The 22,629-nt window shown below is 47.1% G+C and overlaps 1 protein-coding gene across 1 annotated transcript; it reads left to right on the forward strand.

The window, feature by feature from the left end:
* Positions 1–5,513: 5,513 nt before the first annotated feature.
* LOC136643972 (disintegrin and metalloproteinase domain-containing protein 30-like) lies at positions 5,514–22,616 on the forward strand. The gene is made up of 11 exons (XM_066619416.1): positions 5,514–5,534; positions 6,711–6,868; positions 7,966–8,131; positions 9,927–10,016; positions 10,591–10,783; positions 12,748–12,853; positions 15,452–15,635; positions 16,612–16,689; positions 17,411–17,522; positions 19,036–19,129; positions 22,187–22,616. Exons 1-11 carry the CDS (start codon positions 5,514–5,516, stop codon positions 22,614–22,616), a joined length of 1,632 nt encoding a protein of 543 aa, XP_066475513.1.
* The last annotated feature ends 13 nt before the right edge of the window (positions 22,617–22,629 follow it).

Here is a 22,629-nt window from a genome sequence, read left to right on the forward strand (position 1 = left end):
CAGTTCCCAGGGAGAGGAAAGAAGAAAAAACCTTAGCCAGGAAAAGGGGCATGAGGCAGCACAAGGGCAGAAAGGATGTAAGGTTACCCTGGCTGAATTGCAGTTCTCTGTAGCCTGAACCAAGGGCTATAGGAAAGGCGTGAGCCCATGAGGTCACTTCACTCATTTGAGGCAGAGGGCTATTGCCTCTCACTGTGTGATTCTTCTGAGGGGGGATCAACAGGAAGCATCCATTTCCATTCCTCTCTGATCAGGGACCTCTTGGTAAGCAGTGGCGTCGCTAGGAGGGCGCAGGGGGTGCAGGCCACACCGGGTGACATGCCCTGGGGGGTGACATGCTAAAATCACGCCTTTATGAGCTACCGCATCATGCCATACACCGTGGGATGCAGAATAACCAGTGGAACACAATGCAAAAAACCCCGTTGAGAGAGCTCCTTTCCTTCAAAAGTTATGGCCAAAAAAACCGGAAGGAAAAATGCATGGAGTCCTATGGAAAGTGAAAGTGAGCCGTATCGTGCATTTACCCACAAGTGCGTTGGAAAGGGCAGGCTGAGAAGACTCCAAGGACACAAGAATGGTCCTGATCCAGTAAATGCAGCCCCCAAAAAACACCTGAGAAGGAGGTCCCTATTCAGCCCTATGGAAAGCAAATAAAACCACATGGCTGTGTTTACTCGTGAGTAGGCGCACTTGCTTTGCTCCATCCAAAAGGGCAGACTGAGAGGACTCCAAGTCAGAATGGTTCTGATCCAATGAGTGCAGCCCCCAAAAACACCTGAGGAGGAGGTCCCTTCCCCCAGCTGCGAGTGTATGGAGCCCTATGGGAAGCAAAGCAGCCTCACGTAGCATTTACTCGTGAGTAGGCAGACGTGCCTTGGTTGGTGATCAGGCCAGGCAAAGAATGTGAGGACACCAGAATGGTCCCGATCTGATAGGACTGGAGTGCAACAAAAGCCCCAGAAGGCAGCCTCCCCCCCCCCCCAGAAAGGACCAACAAAGATGCTTGAACTGGTAAGGGGGAAGTTTTCTATTTTGCACTTGCAAAGTTTCCCTCACAGCCCAATCCTACCCTCTCTTTCCTGGGAGTAAGCCCAACTGACTCTAATGGGACTTACTTCTGAGTAGACATGTATAGAATTGGGCTCCAAGGCTGAACTCCTATCCCCACTTTCCTGGGAGTAAGCCCCATTGACTCTAATGGGACTTACTTCTGAGTAGACAGGCATAGGATTGGGCTCTCAGACTTGTAAAGCCAGGTGGGTCTTTGTATTGATGTGCTTGAAATAGAAGGACATTAAACTGGGCACTGGGGAGGGCTGAAGATCTCACTGATTCTTTTGGGGGGGGGTGTTATTGTAGGCAGACTACAGAGAAAATTCACTTGCTGGAACAAGACTGTCTCCCCCTTATTTAATTATTTCTTTTATTTTAATTTAATTATTTATAATTATTTATTTTAATTTGCTTGATGATGTCACTTCTGGCCATGACATCACTTGCAATGGGTCCTGGACTGACTGGCATCCAAAAAATGGGTCCCAGTGCTAAAAGTATGAGAACTGCTGCAATAAGGTGTTAGTAAGTTGACACGTGTGTGTGTGTGTGTGTGTGTGTGTGTGTGTGTGTGTGTGTGTGTGTGTGAGTGACTCCACAAGTTTTCAAAATCACTAAAATCAGAGTTTGGAGGAATAATCCCATCATGTTATATATCAATCAATGCGTAATTTCATGCAGAATGCAAATATCTGTGTTCTATCAAAAGGTACTGCCAAAAAACCAGTGGGGGTGGGGCGATGGTACATCACCACCTGGGGTGTTGCCCCGCCCACTGCATGGGGTGACGCGAATCCTAGTGACGCCACTGCCTCTGAAGAGGAATTATTTGTTGGTAGCCTGAGGCTGATTTCAGGCTCCCCTAAAACAGTTTTAAAAAGACTAGCAACTGGATTCAAGGGGTAAATTCCTTTTGGTTCTGCTGGACCTCACCTCCCAATTTATGTATGTTCCATTTTAGGAAGAGTATCCTGGAGCTGATACGCTGATGTTCAGATACCTTGAGTATTATGCTGTATGTGACCAATCCATGGTAAAATTTGACACCCTGTACTATCTGTTTTAACAGTTACGTATGGTTGTATTTCATATTACATAAGCCAGGATTGGGAAGTCGAGTCAGTGACTCAGACGAGTTGTGAAAATGTATGATTTTGGGTAACTTGGCAACTCGTGAGTCACACATATGGAAGACTGAAAAAGACTAGTCAGAGCCCCCTTGACTCTGACTACACTCGTCCCCACACATTCTGACTCGAGTCTGCCAATGTCTGGGTGTGCTTATTGTTTTCATGGCATGGAAAACCTTGTGGGGCAAGCAGCAGGGAGGATCCAGCTGGGATGCAGGAAAGGGTTAACGTTGCAATGAATGGGGGGAGGCAGGACTGCGCTGTTTTTTCCTGTCTCTGATAGGAAGAAAGGAACGGATGGACAAAGGATGGGCATTCTGATATTTTCATTGGCTGAGGTTGAGCAGGAGGAGGAGCCAAGGGGGGGTTCTTGCCTTATGATTGGTTTGAGAAGCCCAGGGAGGGGAAGGAGGCAGGGATGGGGGGGGGAGAGTTCATAGTGATTACACTTTGCACCGCATGGAAAGGGTGAAGGAATTCATTGAATGACCAGCTGCAGTGGGACTACTTCTGAGTAGAGCTGCAAAGGATTGGGTCATCCTGGTAAGCCTCACAGCTGCTGCACATGACCTCCTCCCTCTTTCACTTCTGTCCCCGCTCTTATGCAGTCCCTCCCACCTCTCCTGCCCTTACAGTTGGGCGGGGGCAGCAGGGGAGTGAGTAAAGAGAACTCTGACACACACGCACATCTCCGACAGCAGCCGTTTTTTCCACAGCGGGCTTTTTAAAGGGGAGGGGAACGAGTCGTTTAGAGTCACTAAAGGGTGACTTGGAGGCTCGGAAAGAGCCCCCTTTTTCGGGGGCAATGACTCAGCAACTCAAGTCAAACAATGCTGGATTTTCCCATCCCTGTAATAAACTGGATTTCCTAGCAAGAAAAAGTATCCAAAATGGTGTACAAAAATATATAGTACTAAACAGTACTATGACAGTGTCCGATATGCCTTAGAATGATTGCATTGAACTGGAATTCTAAGATGGGTTTTTCATCCTTTTCATTAGTATCAGTGGGAGAAGAGTAATGAAACTCGAGTCATGATGAGGATTCTGCAAATTACATCCATCCTTCATAATGTGAGCAGCCATTTTATTTATCCCAGCTGTATAATCCGCAGTTAAGAAGAGCCTTCATGTTGGCAAGATGTAATGCCCTTCCTTCAGCCCTTCTATGGGGCCGGTTTAAAGGGATACCTCTTTCAACAAGGCTTTGTCCTTGTGATCTGAATCATGTGGAGTCAGTTGAACATATCCTTTTGTTCTGTCCCTTGCATAAGACCCAGCGCCAGAAACATCTTATGCCCATCCTAGCGCGCTTCCGGGGATGGGCAGAGGCAGATGTGCTACAAGCACTTTTGTCAGTAGAGAAGGGAGAAACTCTTATTAACATCTCTTGTTTTGTCGCCACAGTCATACGTAAGTACGCGGGAAATGAGACTGGAAGCCTAGCCCTGTATGAGATCAGCTAATGGGGGTACTATTGACTATTGGATTTTTCCCGTGTATAACATGCATTTATGGATTGTGAAGCCATCTTCTGATCTTATATAAATTTTGAATTTATTCATATGTTGTTTTGATGTATATGTATATGCCAACAAAGGTTACAACAACAGCAACAACAACAACATAATGTGAGCATAGGAATTTCACCGACGAGTGCTTTGGGTCATTCTCAGGTGTATAATAGGGAAGAAACTGTGTTGGCGAGGGGTGGGAGAAGATTCTTTTTTTGAGAGAGATTATCCTGGACTAGTAAGAGTTAAGCACTAATGAGTATGATCCAAAATCTCCGTCTGGGTCAAGCTGTCGTTGCCGAGAAGAACCTACTGTAATTGCACTGCAGCTGGGAAGCTGCTGATGTAATGTGATTAGTGCTTGTGCTTGACCCACATTGTACTCCTGTGAGCAACATGGGTTTGTGCCCCTATTGAGAAATGCCTATGATGTCACCAATGACCCTCCACACACACACACAAGCCATACTTACCCAATGGTGACCAAGGCTTGTGTTTGGTGGTTTTTGAAAGGTACTTTTCAGCCTTTCCGGACCTTAGAAGCTGTATCGCATGGGCATTGGCACAGCTGTATAAGAGGCAAAGGAAAAGCATGAGCAATGTCCTAGCATCATTCCAGAAACAAGAATACCATGCGGTAGCGTAGCTGGAGGGGGTGCAAAACACTAGGTTTTGAAGGGCAGCTCAACTCGGTGTGCAAGTGGCCCCTCCTCTTGGGAGCCATTCTGGGCCAATAGAGCAAAATGGAGGTGTCTCCTCCATTTGCTCTAGTGGCTTGGAATTGGCTCCAAAGGGGAGAGGGAGGGAGAGGGGCCACTTGCAAACCGAGCTGAGGTGACCTGCAAAACTTAGTGTTTTGCACTCCCTCCAGCTATGCCACTGATACAACAACAACAACAACAGTATTTATATACCACTTTTCAACAAAAAGTTCACAAAGTGGTTTACAGAGAAAATCAAATATCTAATGGCTCCCTGTCCCAAAAGGGCTCACAATCTAAAAAGATGCAACACCAGCAGACAGTCACTAGAAAAGACACTGCTGGGGTGAGGCGGGCCAGTTACTCTCCCCCTGCTAAATAAAAGAGGAGCACCCACTTGAAAAAGCGCCTCTTATACCCTGATACCCTGGTTTCTAAGAAGATGGTTTGTCATTTTCAGATCTACGACGACATAGGTCTTCATATTGTTTTGGTAGGAATGGAATTGTGGACAGAGCGAGATTACTCAACAATTAGCAACACACTTGATAAAACTTTGGAGGAGTTTCACAACTATGCTGCCATTAAGCTTCAGCATCATGTCCGTTTTGACCACGCCTGCATATTTACGTAAGATTCTTTGATTTCTCAGTTGAAAATGTGTGGCTTATCCCGCTGCTCCTATTAATACTGCATATTTTGTTTTAGAAATGAGGACTTCTCAGATTCCTTTCTATCCGCCTGAGTAGATAGATGTTATCACACTGTGGTGATCAGAGGTCTCTTGTGATCCAGCTTCTGGATCTGATAGAATAAGAAAGCTGGAAAGGACTTCAGCAGCTCCAATTAAGCTATCTTTGTAAAGAAACAATCATGACAGGACTAGACTGACTGGTGTCAGTCCTCACGGACCCTGCCCACTGGGGAGCAGCTGCTTCTGCACTTAGTAGTGCCACTGCAACTGCTGCTGCCTTCCTTTGCTGCCTTCCTTATGCCAGGTGGGGAGCCCTGTCTGCATGAGAATGACCTGTGTACCTGTGGTGAGATACAAGAGCTGCATAGATGGTCCTGCCCAATGCTTTGCAGCTAGAAAATATGGTGCGTGTGATGGGATGATCAAGAGCAATGGGCAAGTGAGTGAATGTGTGCATACTCGTGCCCTCACCTGAGTGCCCATTTCTCCATTTTCCCACCTCAGGACCTCCCATCCCCCCGCCACTATATGTGTCTGTCTAGTGTCCCATTGAGATTTTTGGAGTGGTAGTTTTCCTCTTGGAGCTCCTCTGTCAGTTTTAGCTGTCTTAGAGCCAGTCTCACGCACTTTAATGTGAATCTCTCCAAAGGTCAAGGAAATCCTAGCTTCAGCAGATGTTTCAAGGTGGCTAAGCAAGTTGTGCAGTGGGAGACATCCATATTCATGCCGAGGACCCTCAGCTGCTGTGACGCAGGACTTCATGACCTCCATGAAAACCACAGGGTGGTCTCAGTGTGTCCTAACTTGGGTCCTAACTCATGTTGCGGGATATGTTCTGCGCATGGTTTTGGCAGGATGATGTTGATCTGTGGGCAGCGGAATTTAATTTGGCTCCCTGTCATGGATAGATCATTATCTGGTAGGGTTTAGGCTTTTTGTGACTGGTAACAGCCACCTTGACAAATTTGGGAGCCACCTTGATTTGTCCCTTGATTCAGGGACATATTCATATTGTTGGCATCTTCTGCATTCCAGACGGAAAGGTGAGGATGGTGCCTCCGGCAAGTCATGGCGGGAACGTTTTTGCCTTTACAATCATGTCTCTGTTTCTGCTGTCAAAGTAAGTGGAGCGGCACACATAGTATGACTGCTGGCCTTCTGCTTCCATCTTTTTATAGACTGACATTGTGTCCATAAATACACGTGCTGCTTTGGGGATGTTCATAGTATTCTTGCTATTTTATTCACTCGTTCCTTTGTTCAGCCAGGTGTAATGCCTAGTTTGGCCCTTGTCTGAGCAAAGTAGTTCTCCCCAGTGACTGCAACCACTCTGAAATGATGTCACAGTGTGAGTTCGGATTTTACACCACTTTTTACAGGGAGACCACTGAGCTTTAGGAGAGGACAAAGAGGAATAAACATATTGATGTGTGTTGTTAGAAAAGGCTGGATATTCTGAGGTCTTTTGTGAGCTTCTCATGTGTTTTAAAACTGACTCTTTTTTTTTTTTTTTTACAGAAATCATTACAATTGCATTGCTAAAGTGTGTCTTCAAAAAATGGTTTCTCATGTTCCTGGAGCTTAACTTCCTATCTGTTTCTTTCCACGATACAAGGTTTCATCTTTGCTTACAAATGATGGTGTGTCTGCTGCACATCAGCTGGGCCATGCCATTGGCTTTGTCCATGATGATCTTCTAGGACAGCAAAGTGGCCTGTGTGATTGTAATTGTACCTCCATGCCTGGCCATTGCATCATGCATTCAACAACTGCGTGAGTAGCATTTGTCATTTTTTGACCATTGGCCCTGGAAGCAAAAGACAAGCGCCTGCAGCTTCCATCAGCTCAATTCTTGCGGATTCTTGTCTGCAGCTTCCATCAGTTCAACCTATGTTTTACTTGGAAGCAAGCCCCTTTGATTTCAGTTGAATTTATTTCTGTGCCGGTGTGCTTAGATCATAGCCAACCTTACCTTTTGCTTTCGTGCTTTTCTTTTTCTTGCACTTGAAAAATGTTTTTTGTTCACAAGTTCCTCTTACATTCTCACTTTAGTCATTACTAGTTCTGCGGTGGCCAGAAAGGTCAAAGAGGTGATGGAAAAGGTTTTAAATTTATGAATGCATCACACAACGTTTTGGCTGCAAGTCTCTGGTCTCTGCTGAATGGCAAATATGGGGCCTCTCAGCCTGTGCTTGAGAGGCTTGTCAGATAATTTTTTTAAGAGGTGGTTTCTTGACAGTTCAAGGCTTACCCACTCTGACCTGAATGTTCCAACAATTCTGAGTTGATCCATTGCACAGGCTTTCTGCCTGCTTCCCTCACACACACACACACACACACACACACACACACACACACACACACCCGCCCCCAGAGGGATGCAGCATAGCCTGTAGTTTAGGAAGTTTAGGTGGAATTGGTCTGTCCATTTGACTGCTTTACTTGTAATCTTTTTGTTTGTTTTTCAATTATACAATCTTTTATTCTGGTGTGAGGAAGAAGGAACAGAAGGGGAAAGAACATGCTATGTACAAGATACAATGTATATAATTATTACTAAAAATTATATTGCTTTTCAACAAAAAATATACTCACAAAGCAGTTTAAATAGCAGGAATGTGACTGGAGGATTTTTCTCAAAATTCCACTCTGTCACAAAAACCCTAAACTTCCCATTATGTCTGGCAAGCAATTATTATTTCTGATGATCACTCTCAATGCGCTGCCCAAATGCAGTTTTGATCTGCTGCTACAAGCAGGACAGGACTAGCTGCACAGCTCTACTGAAGTCAGATGAATAGAAATGACACACACAATAAAAGAATCATTCACGTTCTGCTTGATGGCTTCCTGTGCTTATTTCATTTCAGAGAGTGTCACAGATTGAGTAATTGCAGCAAAAGTGTATATTATGAATTCTTGCAAAGGCCAGACACAACCTGCCTACTGAACATACCAACCAAAATATATGAGATGAAGTTGTGCGGAAATGCCATAGTGGAAGGCAGTGAGGAGTGTGACTGTGGTAAAAATGAGGTCAGAGCTACTGTGTTCTGTAAGGGGGTGTTAATAACATACATGTGTTGCCTTGAGGACAACCAGGATTCCTGGCATGCTGTTTATCTAAATCGGCTGAGCTGTTCTCCAGGGTCCTGTTCTGATAGCAGTGCAACTCCTTTCCATGTCACGTTTTGAATTCCTGGTGTGTTTTACCACTTTAATCCTTATTTTAAATTCCCAGCATTGGGAACAGATTCTAAGGATGGAGCCATGGGATTCCTACAAAAGGATGTTAAGAAGTTCCTTCATAACATGATCTTTCCCTGTTTTCTCAAGGGAAAGATCCCACTGTGTTCACTAATTAAGAACATAAGAACAGCCCCACTGGATCAGGCCATAGGCCCATCTAGTCCAGCTTCCTGTATCTCACAGCGGCCCACCAAATGCCCCAGGGAGCACAACAGATAACAAGAGACCTGCATCCAGGTTCCCTCCTTTGCATCTGACCTAGCCCATTTCTCAAATCAGGAGGTTGCACATACACATCGTGGCTTGTAACCTGTAACAGATTTTTCCTCCAGAAACTTGTCCAATCCCTTTTTAAAGGCATCCGGACCGGATGCCAACACCACATCCTGTGGCAAGGAGTTCCACAGACCGACCACATGCTCAGTAAAGAAATATTTTCTTTTGTCTGTCCTAACTCTCCCAACACTCAATTTTAGTGGATGTCCCCTGGTTCTGGTGTTATGTGAGAGTGTAAAGAGCATCTCTCTATCCACCTTATCCTTCCCATACATGATTTTGTATGTCTCAATCATGTCCCCCCTCAGGCGTCTCTTTTCTAGGCTGAAGAGGCCCAAAAGCCATAGCCTTTCCTCATAAGGAAGGTACCCTAGCCCAGCAATCATCTTAGTTGCCCGCTTTTGCACCTTTTCCAATTGCACTATATCCTTTTTGAGATGCAGTGACCAGAACCGGACACAATACTCCAGGTGTGGCCTTAGATTTGTACAATGGCATTATAATATTAGCCATTTTGTTCTCAATACCTTTTCTAATGATCCCAAGCATAGAATTGGCCTTCTTTACTGCCACTGCACATTGGTCAACACTTTCATCGACCTGTCCACCACCACCCCAAGATCTCTCTCCTGATCTGTCACAGACAGCTCAGAACCCATTAGCCTATATGTTAAGCTTTGATTTTTTGCCCCAATGTGCACTTACTTACACTGAAACACTTCTGCCATTTTGCTGCCCATTCGGCCAGTTTGGAGAGTAACTCAATTACTAAGTAATTCTGCATGTGCCTGATCTCATCTGATCTTGGAAGCTAAGCAGGGTCAGGCCTGGTTAGTACTTGGATGGGAGACCACCTTGGAATACCGAATGCTGTAAGCTTATACCATAGTCTTTCGAGACTGAAGGTTGCCAACCAACTTGAGTAATTCAGAGTAAACACAGGACTTCAGCCATCACCTGCATAAGTAGCCAGTCCAGAGAAGGAGAGGAAACAGGATGATAGACAGTGCAATCCTGGACCAGTTTACTTAGCCTGATGCCCTACAGAGTCCGGTGGAACTTCCCAGCAACCCAGCAAGCCTGGACAGGAGGGCATCTTCAAATTGGACAGCCTTGCTCTTTCTTCAACAGAACTAATTTAAGATGCCTCACAACATTTTGTTGTGAGGCTGTCTTATAATGAGAGAAAAGCCACCCTGGCTGCTGGGGGGGGGGCCAGGAAGTGCTTTGGAGGTGGGTGGGAGGACGCCAGACTCTCCAGGACTCTTGGCCAAGAGCTCTCAGTCTGTTCTGGCTTTTCCGACAGGAGTGCCAAAGGAATGGCTGCTGTCGAGTGAATTGTACTTTGAAACCAGGCATTGACTGTCTGCATGGTGCCTGCTGTGAGACATGTCAGGTAGGAGACACACACCAGGTGCCCCTGAACCATTTGCACGCATTTACCTGAATTGCTTTCTGGTCTTGCAAAAAGGCCTTTCTGTTTCTCCTTTGGGTGATCAGCACAAACCCTTGCGCTGATTCGGTTCTGCTCATTTCATGCTTCCGTGGGTTTGGCTTCATCACAGTCCTAGTTGTTGGTATTGGAGCATTTGTGTCACAGTCTGGATTGGTTCCCTCTCCCCTCCTTGGGTGACCAAACAGACATGCCTTTTGTTCCCAGTTTTGAGATGAGAAACTGAGATTGGCAGGTGGCAACTTTTACCTCCCCCACCTCCCCAAAAATTGGTGGGCTGTCAAAGCATGGGCCTCGTCAGCCGGAGCTGTTGCTGCAGGTAGACAGTAACACAGGCAATGTAGTGACTAAATATGCCTCTCCTGCTTCTGGGAGTTACTACAAGAGATCTTGCAGTGCAGTCCTATGTATGTTTACTTGGAAGTAAGTCTCACTATCTTTAGTGTGGCTGGCTTACTCCCAGGAAAGCACATGTAGTCTTTATTATATTTACTTATTAGTATGTCCTTTCCAACAGTTTGCACCAGAAGGAAGAATCTGCAGGGAAGCAGCCACCGAATGTGAGCTCCCTGAGTACTGCACTGGGTCTTCGGCCGACTGCCCCCCAGATGTGTATAAGCAAGACGGGATGCCGTGTGGCACCAATGACAATTGCTACAGGGGGAAATGCCGCAACCTGCATCGGCACTGCAGAAATATCTTTGGCCCAGGCAAGAGTGACATGTATTTATTACCAAAATTACTTGGGAGTTTTGCCTGGTCATTTGATTAGTTGGCTGCTGAGTCTTGCTCTGTTTATTTTTGTTTGCTTTTTGTTTTTACTGATTTTATTTTGAGGAGTCGTCAGTGCCCCAGCGGAGTCAGGAGGCAGCATAGAAGTATTCTTGTAAATGAATTTTAAAAAATTAGCTGACCAATTTCTCCATGTATCTCCAGATACATTGGAAATATTCTCTCAGAAAAAGTCGATGCCAGGCCAGTTTTCTTTAGCAAGATTCTACTGCATGTCAATGCCATGCCTTCAATGAACCAAGCTTTTGACTAATTAAATCCTCTTTTGTATACAAACCAAATGAAAACTGTCTGGGATTCATTGCTCTTCCCAGGTAGTCCCTACAATGATTGGACGAGTTCTCATGACATCACAGAATGTTTGCAAATTATTCTGTCTGCTTGGAAGAAACTGACACCAAAAGATCTTTGACAAACTGTACAGTTTCTGTGAGGAAATATTAATATTCTGTGAAAAATTATTTTAGTTAGGAGACGTACTCACTCAAGGCATAAGGGTTGGACCAAGAGCCAAACTAGGCATTATTAGAAATGCATGTGACCCAATGGGTGCGGTTTTTATAGCATAATATGGGGAGGGGGGCACAAAATGGAGTGGTAACACAGCAGGAGGTGTGGGGGGGGTGCTTTAAGACTTTTTTCCTATTTAAAATAGTGCCAGGGGTAACATTGGAAGTGGAACTTGGGGACGAGCGAAGTTCTAAAGCCATCCAACCCCCTCTTGCCTTCATTTGGCACACCAGACCATGTTTCACATTTCAAGTAATCTCTAGTTTGGCCGAAATGTGCTAGAGGCAGGAGAGGGACAATGATAAGCATCTTAGAAAGGAAGAGAGGATGAGGTCTGGAAAACTGAATGAGACCCTTGCTCTACAGTATGTGAAAATGAGCAAATATGCAGTCAAAGTAAAAGAAAAAAACACTGACTTTGTGATTGGTAATAGCCTGAAAAATGACCTAGAAAAGATGGAAGAAAGGGATGGAGGACCAGTGGGCCTTATGAAAGCAGGTGCTGACATTTCTGTTCGTATGACTGTTGCATGTGAAAAGACCTGGTCCCATAATGTCAGCACTGAAACAAATCCAGTGGCAGACCTACAGCAGCGGATCCAGCAATCCATTGCTGTGAGCCACCTGGCAATGGCGCAAATGTTGTTCTGCTGTTTTGTGGACTGTAGAGCCGCCAGTGCCAGTGGAAATGGCTGCAGGCTCCACGCATGCCAGTGGAGCTAAGGTGGGAGGATGTTTGTGGATGGTTCAAGGTGGTTAGTGGGCTGTACTGGGGATGATTCAAAGGTGGACGGGTGGGTGTCAACAGCAGTTGCGCACAGCAGATCTTATCCCCCTTTCCCAGCTCAGACCCACCCCCTGAGGCTCCTCAGGCTTATCCCAGCAAAACAGACACACAGGTGGCATCTCCAAAGTAGATTGGAGAAGACCCATTAGTGACCAGATGGCCTACTGGGAGGTGAGTAAAATTATTTTTACTTACCTCTTGCGGGCCTTCTGATCATTCCCCCACTCGCTGCATGTAGCATGTGTTCCATTGGTGTGGCTGCATGGCCGAGGGTGGTGGAGGGTAGGATTGGGCTGCTAGTTCTGGAACCCTGAATTTACAATAAAAGTGTGGCATGAAGTGTGATCCTGAGAATCCTTTTAGCCACTCTGGCTGTGCAGATGAGAGTGTTCATCATTTCACATACTAGCCAAACTCTGAAAACTCAACATGGAGGAATGCAGCCAATGGTTGAGTTAGCTGTTTGAAGACATTCAGCTGTGCCTCTCAAGATGGGCTTGCCTCCCTTGTCTGTCTCCTAGACGGTTCCTTTCCTTTCTTCCTGACAGCTGCCATTTGTCCCCTCCCCTTCCCTCTAACTTACAGGTGCAAATCGTGCTCCACTAAGTTGCTACAAGGAACTGAACATGCGAGGTGACCGGACTGGCAACTGTGGCCAAGAAAAACAGGGGTACAAGAAATGCAGAGAAGAGTAGGTTGTGACCAGGATTTGCTGGATTCCCATGACAAGGAAAAATCAGTCAGTGCCAGACAAGGAGCTACTCATCTGCCCTCACAAACACACAAAGGTGGCCAGAAACTGAAGGAGCCATTTTGTAATGTCAGTATTGTAATGCCCTTATACAAATCAATCGTGTGACCACAGTTGGAATACTGTGCATAGTTCTGGTCACCCCATCCCGAAACGGCTGACAATGTAGAGCTGGGGAAAGTTCAGGAAGGGAAAACCATGTGCAGGGGCTGGAGCAGCTCCTTCTGAGGAAGGGTCTCTTTTGTTCCCAAAAGCAAACAAAAGACAGAGGAGAGCTTGAGAGCATCATGCGTAGGGTGCGGAAAGTGGAGAGGGAGCATTTTTCTCCCTTGTAATCCTAGTGCTCAGGATCTTCCCACGAAATGAATTTGGAGGAGATTCTGAGCAGACAACAGGAAGGACCAATTTGTTTGATGTAAAAGTAATGTGTGACATTTGCTATTACCAGATGTGGTGATGGCTTAAAGAGGAGACAAAGAACCACAGAAGTTTGCAGTTCTATCGGTGATGGCTGAATAGTCTCCTGGTTTGAGAGCAGCATGTTCATTCACACACTTGGTCACATTTCCATTGTAATGTCTGATTTTTCGTCTCTGGGAGCCAACTTAAAGGCAAAAAGACAAGGAAAAAAGTCTCTGGGGGCTGCCTTTGCTATGCAGGGAGGGGCGGCCCAATCCTAAAGCCAGCAGCGCTGCCAGATGCGGCAGCTCCAAAACAGCTACTGCTGCATCCAGCAGCACCACCAAGGCTGCTGGAGGTCTCTTTGAGGGAAAGGGACTTTCATCCCCTTCTTCTGGGAAAAGCTCCAAGCCCTGCAATGGGCTTCTCAAGTCTGCTACAGCTATTTTGCCAGTGCAGACTTGAGAGACTCAGGCCGGAATGCCCCACACGGAGTTCAGGATCTGGTGGCGCAGAACTCCCCTGGTTACTCCCCCGCCACATCCTCCCCTCACCCGCTCTCCGCCCCCCCCCCCCGAAACTATTCATTGCAGGCTGGCACTGCTGGAGTGCTGGCTGGCCTTCCACGCCAACTAGCACTCACCCAGTGCTGGCAGCCCCTCCCCTTAGGGGGCCACAGATGTGATTTATGGCACTTTTGTGACTCCCAGCACTGGTGCTATGTTCAGCACTAGTGCTGGGAGAGTTCAGGATTGGGACCTGGGTTTTCAGGGCCCTGCTGCCAAAGTTCCTGTGCTAAGTCTCCAAGTACCTTGCAGCAAGTCTTCCTGCTACAGGTTCAATAGTATTTTGCCACCACAGCACACAGCCTCTCTTTTCAAAGTGAAGATTAAGTGTTCTGTGGCTGATATTTTCAAAGGATCTGTTCCACCCCTCATCTGGACTTGGGTGCAAGTTTACTGCTTCTTGCATGTAGGGCAAACCTCACTTCTCCATTTGCTCCTCTGTTGCCTTTGTTTAACTTTGTTTAAGTATACGTCCTCCTCAGGGTTGAAATTGAAGTCAAAAGAACTGTCCCACTGAGCCTTGGCAAAACTGGCTAAGTGATGGTTTCCTTTCCTCAAATTAATGAAATTTGAATTCATTTGAATGAACGCCTGCTACAGAACGAATACCGGAATGCTGCTTAGAAAAGTAGTCAGCTATGAGCCACAGTGCTCTGCCCCATCAGCAATTTTCAGTCGGTGTGCTGTGGCACATTGGTGTGCTGCAAAAGGTTAACAGGTGTACTGTGGGAATTTGGAGCACAGTGGTTGAAATAGCTGGAAAACTCCTCTGGGTTCTGTGGCTCTGTTTCTAGGTCATAAAAACATCAGAAGTGCCCAGCTGGATCAGGCCAAAGGCCCATCTAGTCCAGCTTCCTGTATCTCTCAGCAGCCCACCAAATGCCCCAGGGAGCACACAAGACAACAGACACAACCTGCATCCTGGTGCCCTCCCCGGCATCTGGCAATCAGAGGCAGCCTGCATCTAAAACCAAGAGCTTGCATGTACCTACTATGACTTGTAACTTGTAATGAACTTTTCCTCCAGAAATTTGTCCAATCCCCACTTAAAGGCATCAAAGCAAGATGCCATCACTACTTCCTGTGGCAAAGAGTTCCACAGACTAATTACACGCTGGGACTCCTTGCCACAGGAAGTAGTTATGGCATCTTGCTTAGATGCCTTTGAGAGGGGATTGGACAAATTTCTGGAGGAAAAGTTCATCACGGGTTACAAGTCATGGTAGGTATGTGCAAGCTCTTGGTTTTAGAGGTCAACTCTCTGTGGTAACAAATTGTCCCGCAGAGCCGGCGGAGGAAGATGGACAGGGAATTCATTACTATAGATAGTTGCCCTAAAAACAGAGCTGCGGAAGCCAGAAGCCAAAAGTGGCCTTGCAAATACAAAGACCATAAAAGTCAGTGTGCCCTGAGAAGAAAAACAATGAAAATCACTGCCGTAGTGGGATTGAGAAGACTGATAGAAAGTGGTTCTGAAAGAGGCCTTGAGGCCAGGGATTATTCCTCGGCTCTTACCAGCTCAGCCAGGGTGACAAATGAGTTGTATGTTGTTCCCTTCTCACTTTTCTTTCAGAGATGTCCTTTGTGGAAGGCTCCAGTGCACTAACATTAAAACAATCCCAGTTGTTTCAACTGGTCAAGCCATAGTTCAGACTCCCATGGGCAATGCCTTGTGTTGGGGCACAGAATTTCATGGTGGAGAACATGCGTACGATGTTGGTGCAATAAGAGATGGATCGACATGTGGTGCTGGCAAGGTACCTTGATAAGGGAGGGGCCGTAGCGCTGTGGTGGCACCCCTGCTTTGCGTGAAGAAGGCCCCAGGCTGAACCCCCAGCAGCATCTTCAGGGAGGGCTGGGAAGGGCCTGGAACTCTGCAGGTCCGCTGCCAGGCTGTGGGAGCATCACTGACCAAAGTGGGCCCATGATCTGGATCCATGTGACGCACCTCTGTGTTTTCATGCACACAAGGGTAGTTAGATCTATGTGCAGAGCAATGGAGACAATTCCTGTGTGGTTTGGAATCTGTCAAGGTAGTGATCACAATGATTGGAAGTCAGATCAGATGGACCTGCTAATATGGAGTGCAAAATTATTATATGGAATAATATAGAATGGCCAATATATGAAGGGCTAATATTGAATGACCAGAGTTACGACTAAACCAATCAGAATAACAATGGATTGTATCTAAAGAAAGTTGCTCATCATTGAGCACCGTTGAAACTAATGAGACACATTAGTCACATCACTAACAAGTTTCACTAACTGCAGTGGGACTTTATCCTGATGAATTACTTGGCTACAGCCTGTGGTCTGCCCAAGAGTTTGCCTTGACCTCACTAACAAGTTCCTGAAAGCAAGACCAGATGCATTGGTGGCCACTAGCTTAGATGACTGTAAAAGAGCATCCTAGGAGCCATTCCTAGCAGAGAGGTCCTTTGGAGGCTAGTAGCCATGAGTGCTAACTGCAGCCTGCATATTCAGAGTTATGAGAGCTATTGCTTCAAGCTCTGCTTGTGGGTTTCCTGGGGGTATCTGGCTGACTACTGTGGAAAGTAGGATGCCAGTCTGAAGGAACCAACTAACTGCTCTTTTGTATGGATGTTCATACAGATAAACAACCTACTTGAGCAACCTGCTCCCCCCACCCCAGTTGTCCCTCTTGCTAAACAGAGATAATTCAGGCTTTTTTGCTCCTTAATTAATACATCTTATTCATTGTTTTTCCAGATATGCATCAATAGAGCATGTGTTGACCTGAAAGTTCTGAATTTTGATTGCAATTTCTCAAAATGCAACAACCAGGGGGTAAGTCAATGTTCCTAAAAGCAGCAAGGTTTTTGAAGAAGATCTAGAATGCAAGAGAACCTCGAGTAAGCAAATGTGTTTTTAGCTGGTGCTGAAAAACAAAGAGGGAGAGGAGGTGGCCCAATGGGTAGAGTCCCAAGAGACTCTGGTGCCAAAGGCCCTGCCTGCAACATCCCCTCTTAGGCCTCACCTTGATACTGGCATTCAACTTCAGAGGAAAAGTGGACGGGAGGAGAGTGCTGTGCTAGAGTGCTGCGGATTGGAGACTGGAGTAGAGGCTGGCATATTATCGGGTGGGGGGGGAGCATTTGGCAGCTGCCTCAGGAGTCAGGAGGTCTTGGGCAGGCCCCATTTAGAGTACTATTACTCAAGCCATTTCTGCCCCAAATTGCATATAAGCAACAAGGATCAAATGTGTACACTTGTGGGCTGGGCAGAAATGGGTTAACTATCCTGGCTTAACTATCCTGGGCTTTATCAGCAACTCTTGGAATTGTAGCATTGTAAAGAACTAACAGATCCCTAATTTCCGTACAGAGCAGCAGTTCCTAGAGCTCCTTGGCTGACATGATAACCATTAAGCTGCCTTGAGCTGGTGGGTAGTTCTGGTCCCAGAGGAATTTGATTAGTTTCTACCAGCAGCTGCTCCAAACCTTCATAAGATGTGTAGAAGAAAATGGAAGAGATCTTATTTGCTGCTCATACATCTGATGCTTTGCAGGTGTGCAATAATAACAAGAACTGCCACTGCATGTATGGATGGGCCCCTCCCAACTGTAGTGGCAGAGGGTACGGAGGAAGTATTGACAGTGGGCCTCCTCCTGGACATAGAGGTGAGTGTAGGATCACAGCAGCATCTTTTGTTGTTCTTCTGGAGGCCTTTGTTCTGTATCTTGTTTCCAATACCCAGACCTGGCTTGCACCCATCCCATTTCTGTAAACATGCTCTTGCAATCATGCAGCTGAACACCTCTGGAGGAGAATTAAAGAACTGGCTGTTCAGTGCCACTTACCAAGCACTCTCTCCTCTTCACTTCTCAGTCCTTTCTGGTTTCTCCCCATCTTGCTTTAGGAGTTGAATGTCTTGCTGTTTTCCATGAAGTGCTCCACATATCCAATCCCTTGGTTTCCATTGGTCCACTTTTGTCCTTCCTTTCAACCACCTCATCAACCTGCCTCTCTCCTGTAGTGCCTCTTCCTTCTCTACTGCAGTCAATCACGGGAGTGTATTTGTGGGAAAGTCTCCTCACCTCCATTGTTGAATCTCTCTCCTGGTTGCTTCCCCATTTTCCTTTTGTCAAGGGAAGGATTTTTTTTTTGGTCCTGGGAGGAAGGGGGTGAAGTAGCAACAGGTGGAGAACTGAGAATGTATGCTGTGTCAAGGTGGGCTGTGTCCACCTTGATTCTGCTCTCAGTGACTCCAGCAGGGGTGCTTGTAAGGATTTTATAGCCAGAAGCCACTCTAGATATGCAGCTGCTTCTGTCTGTGTGGGAGCCTTATGTGAGGGGCCCAACCTGGTAACTTTTTTGTGAAATCATGCCTGGGTGCCCTCAGAGTGTCACCCTGAGCACGTCAAGCAATCTATCCTTTAAGGCAGGGGTGGGAAAACCCCAACCTGGGGGCCATTTGTGGCCCTTGGGGACCTCCAACCCGGCCCACAGGGAGCTCCCAGTCTCCAGGGAGCCTCTGGCCCGTCAGAGACCGTTGGAGACCACACTGGCCCATGACTACCGGTCGCAACCACCAGACGTGAGCGGCAGGCTGAGTTAGAGCAAGGCCTTTTATAGTCTCCATGTGTTTTCTGCTTTTCCCTGGGCATTATTTTAACCCCCTCCCATTGCCTCTGAACGTTTCCATGTGTTTCTGGCTTGGTCTGGCTTGTTTTCACTATGCAAGAGGTGTGTGGCAAACAGTTCATAGTTCTCATCTGGTTCTGCATGCCTGTATTATAGTTTATAAATAAGCTCAATAAAATTCGTTCATTCGTATAAGTTCAATCGAATGTATTCAATTATGTATATTTATTTATGTATATTTATGTATAACAGCAACTGTTACCCTGCACATGCCTGATCTCAGAAGCTAAGCAGGGTCAGGTCTGGTTAGTACTTGGATGGGAGACCGCTTGGGAATACCGGGTGCTGTAGGCTTATACCATAGTCTTTCGAGACTGAAGGTTGCCAACCATTCATTTATGTAAATTTATTCAAATTTGAAATGTAAATTAATTCCCCCCCCCCCACGGCGCAGTATCAGAGAGATGATGTGGCCCTCCTGCCAGAATGTTTGCCCATCCCTGCTTTAAGGCCTGAGGGCAGAATATGACACTCTTGTTTTTCCTCCAGGATCTAAAGGTTATGTATTGCTAGGATCTGGGATTGGAGTGGCTATTATTTTGATGACTCTTACTGCTAAGTTTAAGCAATATCTCCCACCTCGGTAAGTACACTCTCCTTCATTTTTACCACACATGATAAAGCGGCTGCAGCATTGCCTGGAAGCCAGCCTCCCCTGCCTCCATGTTCTCTCCCTGGTGGCAGATGGTCAGATGTCACTAAGCAGAAAAATCTGCTTTGCAGCCTGTGGCTTGTTAGTTGATGGGAAAAGGATCCTGGATCAGTACAGACCCAGTTCCACTGCATGGCATACCGGACTGGGCCATTTCTGCACATGTTTTTAGAGGACATGGTTGGTGTGTGAGGGAAAGCCTGTTAATAAAACCCTGAGACATCATGTTGCCTGAATGCCTGATCTTGGCTGAAAGCCCACTAATGTCTCTTTATTTTGCATCCATAGAGTTGCTAGACCAATCAGGGAAAAGATCAGCCCTTTGGATGCTGCTCCAGAAGATGGTGTAAGTATCTGTGGTCTTTTTCTGGAAGGCTCTAGTGTTGGGGATCTTCTGAGGTATTTTTTTAACAATGATAGTAAATGGGACTTTCTCCTGGGTAAGTGTGGGTAGGATTGCCGCTTAGGATTGTAAAAAATTTTCCTGCTTGATGATGTCACTTCCAGTCATGACATCATTTCTGGTGGGTCTCAACAGATCCTCATTCTAAAAAGTGGGTCGTGGTGCTAAATGTGTGAGAACACTGCCCCAGAGACTGGGGAGTTACACCACCCTCTGTCCTCCGCTGCTCTGTGGGAGCCTTTGTAGCATCCTGAGGTGGGTGGGACTGCACAGCTCCAGCCAAGAGGCCTGCATCACCACCCTCCCCTGCTCCCTACCAGCCCTCATCACAGTCCTGACACCATTAGGGATGTGCTTGACAGAGATGAGGGTCAGGGCTTTCCCCACTGTGATGTAGGGCCTGTAGAACTCCCTGCCTTGGTCACATCGTTCAACCTAATTTTGCAAATAAAGTCACACTTTCCAGTGGCCTCAGAGTTTTGAAGTCGAAGGCTATGAGTGGAGGAGGCTGACTCTCAATCCTCTTTTCCGAATTCTAGGAGCAGCTTGGCAGGGAGGCAGCCCAAGGGAAAGGAAGTACCATCGATTGCCTTTGACACTGCAAAGGTAAATTCCCTGGAAGGGCACAATGGGGGTGGCCACTTGATGATGGATGGTCCAAAGATCTCCACCCCAGTAGACCTGTGTGCAATGTGAACAATGGTTTGCATCTTCATGCAACATTGCAAAATGAATGTTGATCAGCCACATAAGTTTCAGTCACATGTATGAGAACAAAAGAGACTGCAGGCCAGAGTGTGTGTGTGCACATGTGTTCCGCTGTTCATGTACAAGTGTCCATATAGCCCCCCCTTCCCTTGTGGAAACCTGTCAAAATGTTATTGGTCCTGCCTTGTCCTCAGCACACTTCTCCACAAGAGCAGACACTCTGTGTCTGTAGCAAGAGCAGGTGTTCACAGCTCTCCAGATGCAGAATGCCAGATGCAAGGGAGGGCACCAGGATGCAGGTCTCTAGTTATCTGGTATGCTCCCTGGGGCATTTGGTGGGCCGCTGTGAGATACAGGAAGCTGGACTGGATGGGCCTATGGCCTGATCCAGTGGGGCTGTTCTTATGTTCTCCACACCCTGAACACCTGGATCAGAGAAGGCCTGTACTTCAGTGGCGCAGCCAGAGTACTTCTTGGAGTTAGAGTGGTGTCTAGAAGCACTTCCAGGGGCAATTTCACACTCCCCACCCCGTTCTAGTCTGGAACACTCAGCAATCCCAAAGAGGTAACCCTCACTTCTTATCTTCTAGGGATCAACTAAAAGCTCCAAACTCAAAGCATTTATTCTGTTCTGAAGCAGGATAATTTGTTCAGTGAAGACATGCTTTTAATATGGAGGTCACTGAAGAGCCAGGCCCCCAAGGAGGAGGAATCATGCTGTACTTGCTTGTGCCAGCCATCCCATGCTCTCTCTTCTGCAATTGACATTCATTGGTGTAGTTCCCTCACCAGTCTCTGCACAATGCATTATTTCTTGAAATTTGTACTGGTGCACTGGTGTCTCCTTTGGTGTCTCCATTTGCTTACTGATGTCAGGTAGGAGTTGTCTTTGCAGCTCCAAGAAGCAGGTGTCTGTTTCATTTGAGAGTACCCCAGATGCCGGCTTTAAAGCTTTGCCTGCTTGTGTATGACACTCTTGCCCTACTCTTCCTCAAAGGTGCTTGGAGTGCAGCACAGGGCTCTTCTCATGTGCACCCCATGAGCTGGTTTGGAGGAGAAAAAGTTACCAATACTGGCCTAACACTACCGCTGTGGCTTTCCAAGTGTCCTGTAGAGATTCAGGTTGAAAAGTGCTCTCTGCCTGGGTCACATGTGCTCTTGCCTTCCCAGGTGAAGGTTAGAAACACCTGATCGCCTAGCCACCCCTGAGAACTGAAGACTAACTCCCATGTGCCAATCTGCACTTTGTTGCCTGTGCCCTGAGAATGGGCATCACATAGTTGCATGACTATGGAGTGTGTGCTCACCCCATAGTGGAAACACAGCTTTTTGCTTCTGATGGATGACCTGGGAAGTGACCTGGCCCCAGGATTCCAGAGGCGTCCTGATTTAAGCCATTTCTGCCCAACTTTGCATATACGTAACAGGGATGAAACATATACAGCTGTGGGTTAAATAAATATGCTTCCCAACCCCATCTCCCAAAACATGTTCAACAACCACTTCCCCTCCAGCCTGTACAAATTAACACCTGGTTTCTATAATGCTTTAAATCCAAAGCACCGAACAGAAGTTAAAAGGAGAAACCTGTTCAGGAGGTCAAATCCTAACTGGCACAGAAGAAGGAGAAGGAAGAAAGGCACAGGCGTTTGGAAAACACTGCGCTATTGGCAGGGGAATGAAGTCTGGGGGGCTGTGCCTGCCCACCTTGCACAAGCCTCCACAGGTTTCTCACGTGCCAGTGTGCCTGCTTCTCTTATGAGCACTCGTACCCCGTTTCTGTTGGCAGTGGCACTGATTCTGTGGGGACGATGACGGCACAACTGGGGCAGCGCCAGTGAGTGGCACAGCTAGTTGCCAAGCACTGCGTTTTGCAGGCACCTGCACGCGCCGTGCAAGCGGCCCCCGCCCCTTGGAACCATTCTGGGCGGCGCCTGCAGAACTCCGGCTGCGCCACTGGGCCCACTTCCGTGGGATGCGAAGTTGCTGGGGGTGCGGAAGGCGACTGCAGGAGCAGGCCGGGCAGCGGCTCCGCAGCCCCAGCCCAGCTCTAAGGGGGAACGGGCAGGAGCCCCTTGGACGCCGCTTGCGCCCCATGCCGCGCGTGCACGACGGAGGTCCGACGGGGCTGGGCTGGATTTCCACAGGCAGGCGCTGAGCGAACCCGGTGCAGAAGCTGCTCTGTGGCTGCAGGGGCGAGGCTGGAAGCAGCGTCACTGTGTCTCACTCACTGCAAAAGACCCCTCGGTGGACGCGGCATCCGCTCTGCTCCGAGGAGCCTTCACTCGGGTGCAGGAAGCTGGATGAGTCGCTGCTGCGT

The sequence above is a fragment of the Tiliqua scincoides genome, chromosome 3 (assembly GCF_035046505.1).
Source record: "Tiliqua scincoides isolate rTilSci1 chromosome 3, rTilSci1.hap2, whole genome shotgun sequence".
In the NCBI taxonomy this organism is placed as follows: Eukaryota; Metazoa; Chordata; class Lepidosauria; order Squamata; family Scincidae; genus Tiliqua; species Tiliqua scincoides.

Bases quoted from the DNA above. Each gene is read 5' to 3' on its own strand.
- LOC136643972 (XM_066619416.1), top strand. From the start codon at position 5,514: ATGATCAAGAGCAATGGGCAA. The intron at 6,869-7,965 runs GTGAGTAGCATT...ATTTCATTTCAG, and splicing joins ATCATGCATTCAACAACTGC to AGAGTGTCACAGATTGAGTA. The intron at 15,636-16,611 runs GTACCTTGATAA...TTGTTTTTCCAG, and splicing joins CGACATGTGGTGCTGGCAAG to ATATGCATCAATAGAGCATG.